This window comes from Olea europaea, chromosome 14 (assembly GCF_002742605.1).
Source record: "Olea europaea var. sylvestris chromosome 14, O_europaea_v1, whole genome shotgun sequence".
NCBI lineage: Eukaryota > Viridiplantae > Streptophyta > Magnoliopsida > Lamiales > Oleaceae > Olea > Olea europaea.
The window spans coordinates 1,370,674-1,380,504 of NC_036250.1; the positions used below are offsets into that span (position 1 = coordinate 1,370,674).

Consider the following 9,831-nt stretch of genomic DNA (forward strand, 5'->3'; position numbering starts at 1 on the left):
CACTCCGCCCCCGTTTGGCCCCCATTTTCTAGAAATGAAAATGGATGAAATATTTTATTTTTTTTAAATGAGTGGTTGGAAAAGAATGAAAAGTTTTCGATTTACGGATAATATTATTTTATTGAAGATTGAGTGATTGAAAATGGAAGAGATAAAAATAGAATGTAATGAAATGAAATTTAATAGGGGCCTTCAATCTTTCATAAAATAAAATTACACGTAAATCAAACACTTATGATTCTTTTTCAACCATAAATTTTTCAAAAAATCATATTCCAACCATTAAAATTTGGAAAGAATGGAAGCCAAATAGGAGCTAAGTGTAATTTCCTCCCTGCCCATTGATTGATTTTTTCTTCTTTTCTTTTATTTTATTTTTTTCAAATTTTTTTTTCCTTTTTTTTTTTTTTTTGGCCCTGATTTCTTGGGAACATAATGTTATTAATAAAGAAAAATAAAAAATCATAATGATGAAAATAAGTAAATCAAATAATTTCCCTGACCTTATGTTTATTGCATGTTTAGTTGATTTTTGAATTACAAATTAACTGATTATGCGGGAATTAAAATCAATTTTTTTAGTAAATTTTGATAAAATGCATGATTAAAAGGTTGTAGTTCTCACAAAATATATGATCAAATTAGTAGCATCAAAACTATCAAAACCACCCATAAGTGCGATAAATTGTTTGAATATTGTTTTTTCTTTATTCGTAGACGTGTTATGTTTTTAACTCATATCATTAATAAGTAATAAATGAAATAATAAGTTGAATATCGTCCACCAAAGATTGAGTATCCATCGCACTTTAATTAAGGTAACCCAAACAAGAAAATAGCCGAGGCTTGAAAGAAAGCAGTCAAATCTACTGTTAATTCTGTCAAGAAGCAAAGAACAAGGGAAGTATAAGTCCTAATAATTAGAATTCTGAATAAACATGTACTATGTTTATTTGATCTAGATTCTAGTATCATTGCTAGGAAAAAGCTCCCTACACAGACCACTTGGAACAAGGCCTATACATGGGTGTCACATGGGCCTGTGTAGGTAGCTTAGCTCATAATACTAACTAGTGTTCTCAAGGAGGCTGAAACTAGCCTCATATATTTAAAAGAAAGAATAAAAATTCAGGAATTTTTTGAATGGTAAAATCTTAGCATATCAAAATAACCAAAACATATTTAAGCCTGAGATTCAGTGATGTAAAACAATGAAGAAAAAAGACTCCAAAACAACAGAGGGCAAGGCATGTCAGCAATCAATCTAGTCACTTATTTCATCATCAGTAAAATCACTAAAAACATGAGGCTGTTCACCGTCTTGATTGCTTTCCGTTTCCATGGAATCCATGGATCCCTCATCGCCACTCTCATCGTTGTCTTCATATATGATCGGTGTTACCTTACTATTATCTTCCTCTTCATCATCAACAGTCTGCAAAAAAAGGATTTCTTCATAAAACTTCGTTGAGTTTCAGACAAAAGTAATTATTTAGAAGCACACCCACCTCTGCATAAAGCAAGTCCAAGCAACTTGATAATTGAAGAGCGTGGTTAAAAGTTGAGACTCTAGATTCTATAAGCTGCATATGGGTTAACAAATGCGTTATGTATTGGTGAATTGATTTAAAAGTGTTCGATCAAACTAACAAACAACACTTGCTAATGGAATATCATCAATTTTCAGTTTCATGTGCATTTTGAATGGCAGTACTTTGACGTTAATACCAAATATAATTTGACGTTGCTATGATCGAGATTTGGTGAGCTCTTCTTCGTATTGGTCGCCTTTATTTAGAGATGCAACTAGAAATTACATGCAATTAATTGAGATCTTACATTGACAGATTCTCCACATACATCAACAAAAATTTCTAGTTGTATTGCTAACCTGATATAAAGAGTTAAGGGCAACCAAAGAAGACTCTTGAGACATTATTCCACCAGCATGTTGAAGTAATAAACTTCTAAGCCATGGAAGAGCACAAGCCAGTACAGCACCCCTGTCAAATAAATGCGCAATAGCCAATAGTTATCACAAACTAATGAAACTATGCCCTTGTTTGGGCTCCATTTTAATGAGCTTTTGGGGAAAATGCATTTTGGAATTGTAATTTTCTGGAGAATGTGCGGTTAAAAGCACCAAAAAAATTGGATTTAGGCGTAATATTATTTTATTGAAGAAGGTGTGATTAAAAATGAGTTTTGAAAAAAAAAAATGCATTTTTAATTTAATGGAGCCCAAAGGGCTATAGATTAGCTTTGAAAAATTCAAGTAATAAAAAAAATTATGGATTAGAGAAACAAAAACATTAACGATCCCCCCATCCCCCCAAAATAAATAAATAATAAAAAATAAAAAACCTAACACATTGGATGCACTACAGAAGTTCTATTGATACTTCAGCTTTACAATTCTATCCGTACTAGTTTATTTTGAGGCAAATAACTGCATTGATATTTCAATTTTTTCCCCTTACCTCAATTGGATTATTGATATGAGAGACTGTAGAAACTTGAGAACATCAGATGGATTCAACAACGACACTGAATTTGATATTACCTGCAGTGAGATGGTGCTTCATCTTATAATTATTAAGAGTATAAAAAATGTAGGAAAAAAAATTGTTCTTTAAACATGACATATATATAAAAGAAAAAAACAAAGCACGACTAGAGCAGGAGACTATGATTTATGGCACCTTCTCATCTTGTCTGAACAGGCAATCTATTAGAAGTGCTCGATCATCAGCTCGTAAAGCTTGCTTAAGCAAAATATGAACGGAGTCCGCACTAGGTGGCTTTGTTGGAGAAGAAAACTCAACATTTTCACGGCTTTTGGGTTCTCTGATTTCTGTCAAGTTTAGGCTTGCAAGCTTCTCACCCATGGTCGGCTCATTCAAATCATTGTCGACACGAACTCCATCTATATGATCTCCAAGACCTACATGCCGCAAGATAACCAAATTCTTTCAATGAAGTTAGAGATATGCTCCTCTTCATATATTTACCCTATCTAAATTGAAAACACAAAATGTGTAGAGTCAAAGATAAGATATACAACTGAGCTTCTGTTTTGCTAGTATGCGAAACCTCAAGAACAATTCAATAAGTTCTAAGTGAAAACGGCTAACACTTAGTCTCAGTATCTGACTTCAAAGTCTAAGAACTTGCAAGTTTAGAACTGAAGTATCAAATTTGAGGTAAAAATCCTTATTATCTGCATATGACGTTCAAATGTTTGATAAATGTTCTCAAGGCAACAACTGGTTAAATTTTCATTGTCAAAACAAGACCTGAAGGTTTGGGCATGCTTTTTTTACACCATACATATCAGAAGGATTATCCTTCAATACATTAACAAGGAATTATCAAAATGGCAGCTGCTCTGATGCCATCCATAAGCGTTAAGTGGTGCTTGACCATTTTATGAACAGTTTCACATACCAAGAAGACCAAGAAGTGAAAAAAGAGAAGAAAAAAAGGCAAATAAAAGGGAGCCCTTATATGCTGTAGAGTTCAACTCCACGCCTATAGGTTTGAGCCCAATGGAGATAGTCAGAATATTCGAACCAACCTAACAAGAATGTGTAACAACCAGCAGCCTAACTAATTTTGTTATGCTGGATGAATATACAGTTAGATCACATGGCAATACAACTGGATTGGAAGAATATTCTTTTTGTATGTAAATGCATATATAGATCCTTCGTGCATATAAGGCAAGCAAAAATTTAAACATTAATCAACAGTTAATACAATTCATTTTACATTCTTGACTTGGTATCAGAGCCAAAATGGCTAACACCAATACCAGTAATCAAGTTACCCCAACCGAATCAGTCACTACACCTTCCACTCAAGTTGGTGTAAACCAGGTCTCACCATTTGGAATGAACCTCACTCAAACTCCATCAATGAAACTTGATAGGAATAACTTCCTGCTGTGGAAAAACATGGTTATGCCCATAATCAAGGGGCATAACTTAAAAGGTTACCTGCTTGGAACTAAAAAATGTCCACCAGAATTTTTAGCTACAAAAACGACCACTGCTGGAGGAGAAGCAGTAGAGATGGTCCAGAATAATGAGTACAACAAATGGATTTCAACAGATCAGCTGCTAATCGGCTGGTTATATTCTTCCATGACTCCAGAAATAGCAATGAGAGTCATGGGGTGTTCTAGCTCAAACACACGCTGGACGACAGTTGAAGAAAGCTTTGGCATACTAAACAAATCAAGGGTGGTGTTTCTTACTGGAGAACTGCAGAGAACAAGGAAAGGGTCCATGACCATGGATCAATATCTCACCACTATCAAACAATTGGCTGACAACCTACAAATAGCTGGAAAGATAGTCAATCATAGTGATCTCATAACACAAGTGCTATCAGGCTTAGATGATGAGTATACACCTATCGTGGTACAAATCAACAGCAGGGATTATATATCATGATATGAGCTGTCCTCTCTATTGATGACCTTTGAAAGTACGCTTGAGTACTTGAATCAAGTGAAGAACAATTTTCCATCACTGAATGTTGAGCAGTCAAGCGTTCAACTCTTTCAAAGAGCAGGACCTGCTGGTGGCAGAAACTTCAGAGGTATAAACAGTGCAAGGGGTGTGAATTTCAAAGGTAGAACAAGAGGAAGAGGTAGAGCAGGTAGATCAAATGAAGGAAGAGGACCTTGCCAAATTTGTGGACTTAACAACCACCAAGCCAGTTGGTGCTTTAATAGATACGATGATAGATACATGGGCAGCAGACCTAGCAACCAAAATCGTCGAGGCAGCACCTCAAACCCCTCTGCATATACTGCTGGACCAAGAATCCTTGAAGATCCGGCCTGGTTTGCTGACTCAGGTGCAAGCAACCATGTGACAGAAGACAAAGGTAAATTGAATACTGGTAAAAAATATAATGGTAAGGAGAAACTCTTGGAGATGGAAATTCATTGAAAATTGAACATATTGGAAAAGGAAACATCCCTACTCTAGATAATCCTCTTGCACTTAATAGAGTATTACATGTGCCTGAAATTAAAAAGAATTTGATCAGTGTGTCCCAGCTCATATATGATAACGATGTGTTTATTGAATTCTTTCCTGATCACTGTGTTGTAAAGGACTTGAAAACCAAGAAGACCCTGCTGCAAGGAGTGCTAAAGGATGGATTATATTGGCTGAAGCTCCAAACCTCAGAGTCTAAACCTACAAATCAAGAGTCAAACCATCGAAATAATACCAGGTGTTTCACAGTTAGTTTCGGTTGTGATGAGTCAACAAAAGGAGTCAAGTTAGAGTCAGAAATTGATATATGGCATAGAAGGTTAGGTCATCCATCAAGTCATGCGTTGAGTCAAGTCTTAAAGTCATGTAATAAATCCATCAAAATTAATGAAAAACTAGCATTCTGTGAACCATGCCAATTTGGCAAATCTCATGCACTGCCCTTCAATATGTCTTCATCACATGCCTCAAACCTCTTGGACTTGGCCTACACAGATATCTGGGGACTAGCACCCAGGAATTCTACCTCAGGCTTTAGATACTATATCATTTTTGTGGATGATCATAGCAAGTTCACTTAGATCTACCCCATGAAACATAATTCTGAGGCACTAATCATCTTCACTCAGTTCAAAAAATTGGTTGAAAATAAACTTCAAAGAAAGATCAAAACATTGAAATCTGACTACGAAGGAGAATTTAGAATCTTTAACCAAATTACCTTGGAATCTGGGATTGAACTTAGGCATTCTTGCCCCTATACTTTTGTGCAAAATGGAAGGGCAGAGAGAAAGCATAGACATATCACTGAAACTGGCCTAGCACTCTTAGCTCAAGCTCAAATGCCACTACATTATTGGTGGAAGTCTTTCAAAACAGCAACATTCCTTATCAACAGATTACCTACACCTGTATTACAACACAAATCTCCTTTTCAAGTGTTGTATGGCAAGAACTTGGACTACAAAACACTCTAAACTTTTGGCTGTGCCCATTATCCTTGTCTTAGACCATACCAAAAACACAAATTTGATTTCCATTCACAAAGATGCACCTTCCTTGGCTATGATGATTCACACAAAGGATATAGGTGTCTAAGCTCTAGTGGTAAAATATATACCTCCAGACATGTAATTTTTAATGAACGTGTTTTTCCTTTCAAGTCAAGTTTTATAAATAGATAAGTCCAACCACAAAACTATGAATTTGTAATAAGTCTTCTTCCGTTTAACATTGAGTCCAGCCACAAAGCAATTTCTCAAGATACAACCGATATGATCTATCCTGATGCATCAACTACAGCTGGTCGCTCTGGTAGAAAGCTAGATACTGAAGTAGAAGGTGAGGCAGGAGAAGAAAACAACAATGCTGAGACAAATCATGGTCAATCAAGTGGTCAGGTGGCAAGTGGTATTCAACAAGCTGAATATGAAGTTGAACATATTGAGAATGAAGTCAGCATTGATGAACAAACTGCAAAACAAGCTGTTGAACATCACATGGTTACTAGAAGTAAGGCTGGAATTTTCAAACCAAAATTTTACACAAGTCCGAAGGTTGACAAATCACGAGAAACAAAACCTTTGACTGTTGATGAAGCAATGCAGACTGTTAGCTGGAAAAATGCTATGATGGAGGAATACAATGCACTGATGAAAAATAAAACCTGGACATTGGTACCTTATGAACCTGGAATGAAGGTCATTGGAAACAAACGGGTATTCAAGCTGAAGTACAACTCAGAAGGCAAGGTGCTAAGACACAAAGCAAGGCTGGTGGCCAAGGGCTTTCTTCAAACACCTGGAGTAGACTTTAGTGAAACATTCAGCCCTGTCATCAAGGCTTCAACACTAAAAATTATCTTGACACTGGCTGTATCAAGAGATTGGAGCATCAGGCAAGTAGATGTGAACAATGCCTTCTTGAATAGCAAGTTAAATGACGTAGTATATATGCATCAGCCGAAAGGATTTGTAGATGAAAGGAATCCAAGCTCTATGTGCAAATTAGAAAAGGCATTGTATGGACTAAGACAGGCACCAAGAGCATCGCATGAAAAGCTGAAAAATACCCTACTGGAATGGAATTTCAAACAGTCCAAGGCAGATAATTCACTATTTTACTCAGTAAATGGTAAGAATGTTGTGTTTGCACTTGTCTATGTGGATGACATAGTTATAACAGGAAGCAACCATCAGCAACTACAACAGTTCATTGACAATCTAAACACAAGCTTTGCTCTTAAGGATATGGGAAACCTCACTAAGTTCTTGGGTATAGAAGTGTATAGAGACACAACAGGACTGCATTTAAATCAAGGAAAATATGCTACTGATCTACTGAGAAAATTTGGGTATGAGAACCCGAAACCAAGCTTGACGCCTATGGCAGCTGGGAAGTTAATTTCAAAAACTGAAGGACAGGCCTTAAAAACCCAACAGTGTATAGAAGCACCATTGGTGGTCTCCAGTACTTAGCCTATACAAGACTTGATATCACCTCCTCTGTAAACAAAATGAGCCAATTTCTCCAAACACCAACAGATGCTCACTGGAAGGCACTCAAAAGCGTGTTCAGGTACCTGAAAGGAACAATAAAACATGGTCTTATCATTCGGAAGAGTGACAATCTTGACGTAAGTGCATTTGCTGACTCTGACTGGGAATCATGCCCGGATGATAGAAGATCCACTGCTGGTTATTATGTATACCTTGGAGATAACTTGGTGTCTTGGTGCTCAAAAAAATATGTTGTAGCAAGGTCGAGCACAGAGGCAAAATACAGGGCATTGGCTCAAAGTGCATTAGAAATTACATGGATTCAATCTCGAATGAAGGAGCTTAAAATACCACAGAGGACGGTGCCAAAGATATGGTGTGATAATTTAAGTGCAAGCGTGTTGGCTTCGAATCCAGTTTACCATGCACGCACCAAACATATAGAGTTTGATGTTCACTTTGTAAGAGACAAGGTTCTAAGAGGAGAATTGAAAATTAACTATATACCAACATCTGACCAACTGTTTGGTCAGACTTGATGACAAAACCACTCAGTCATTCAAGATTCTTGTTTCTCAAGGACAAGCTTGGAGTGGTTGAGACACACTCCACCTTGAAGGTGGGAGTCAGAATATTCAAACCAACCTAACAAGAATGTGTAACAACCAGCAGCCTAACTGATTTGGTTATGCTATATGCATATACCGTTAGATCACATGGCAATACAGCTGGATTGAAAGAATATCTTTTTGTATGTAAATGCATATATAGATCCTTCGTGCATATAAGGCAGGCAAAAATGTAAACATTAATCAACAGTTAATACAATTCACTTTACATTCTTGACTGAGATACTAACAAGATTTGAAATGATTGTTCGAAATCCTAGAAGGAACGGATAACTTTTCTTCCATGCAATATTTAAGTCATCACAATCAGAATCTTATTAAAAAAAAAAAAAAAAAAAGCACTACACTTTGGATTAACAACTGAAAATTGGAACAGAGGATTATAGTCAATAAATAAGAAAAAAGATATCTTGATATAGTAAGATAAAAGTCTTATTTCAGCATCAATTCAGCTGATATTTAATATTATAAGAAAACAGGTCCATTTGTCAGGGCTTCTCCTATCACTTTTGCTTTGTTTCTTGGAGAAGAGCTTCCCTACCTTAGTTTCTCGTCTAGGTAACAAAGTAATCCCAGAAAATTATTCAATCATGTTCAAAAAGTAGCTCTTTAGATTCAGAAGCAACTTTTGACTTTTCAGAAGCCCCAAATGAGCCCAACAAACCTCTTGCAAATTCTCTCAAAATTTGAATCTTCCCAAGACATTTTAACTTGCTCGTTTTGCTTCAAGTACAATATAGACCAATAAAAATCCCATATTTTCCCCATTTTTTGGATTAAAAATTTTCCCAGCACTTCTAAATAGACAATAAATGATGTTTCATGAGCACTCACTTTTACCAGAAATCTCAGAAGTAAATCCATCAGCTTTGGATACATCACCATCTCTAGCTTTTCTTTTCGAAGATTTATTCTTCTTCGCCATTTCCCTTGCAACAATAGTTACCTACACAAATAAAATCAGCGAACAAGTTGGTTCCAAGAGAAACACTTGGACAAGTTTATTCTTTTATAATTCATAACATTAAATTATGAGCATGTACACAGAGAAGAAGCATATTATTGTTATTAACTATTTAAATTTACACTAACCTGTTTCTATTTTAGACTTCTCTGAAGAATGAAGAAAGTTCGAAGATGCTGGGCCTCTGGTTTTGTGGAGGAATTGATGGATTGGGAAGACGATTTAGGGTTTATGTTATGGGGTTTTATCAGTAATTACCTGCAGTAGGTGCAATGCATCAAGTATCTAACAAGAAAATTGCTGCACTGGTCCCTCAACTCATTACTCCAGTAGTAAATTGATTCACAAAAAAGAAATAAATTCGTAATCATTAAACTTAAGCTGGTATGCGCAATTAGCTCTCAATGATGAATACATATTTTCATGATTTTGTTAAAAATAAGACATACTTCAAATTTCTCGGTATAAATCCAAGTTCGACATATCAAATTTGATTTTATAAAATTGGACATATGAGACTCACGTGATGATTTAGCCCCTGTTTGGCCCTCATTTTTGGGTAATGAAAATGGGTGGAATAGTATTTTTTTGAAAATGAGTGGTTGAAAAAGAAGGAAAAATTTTCGATTTACATATAATATTATTTTATGAAAAATTGTGTGATTGAAAATAACAGAAAGAAAAATAAAATATAATGAAATGTAATTTAATAAGGGTCAAACGGGGGC

The 9,831-nt window shown here is 35.7% G+C and overlaps 1 protein-coding gene across 1 annotated transcript; it reads right to left on the reverse strand.

The window, feature by feature from the left end:
* Positions 1-1,074: 1,074 nt before the first annotated feature.
* LOC111408719 (WD repeat-containing protein 43) lies at positions 1,075-9,347 on the reverse strand. The gene is made up of 7 exons (XM_023038474.1): positions 9,232-9,347; positions 8,974-9,085; positions 2,703-2,944; positions 2,481-2,563; positions 1,892-2,003; positions 1,509-1,583; positions 1,075-1,435 (listed from the first exon to the last, which is right to left on the reverse strand). Exons 2-7 carry the CDS (start codon positions 9,062-9,064, stop codon positions 1,265-1,267), a joined length of 774 nt encoding a protein of 257 aa, XP_022894242.1. The 5' UTR covers positions 9,065-9,085; positions 9,232-9,347; the 3' UTR covers positions 1,075-1,264.
* Between the last annotated feature and the right edge of the window lie 484 nt (positions 9,348-9,831).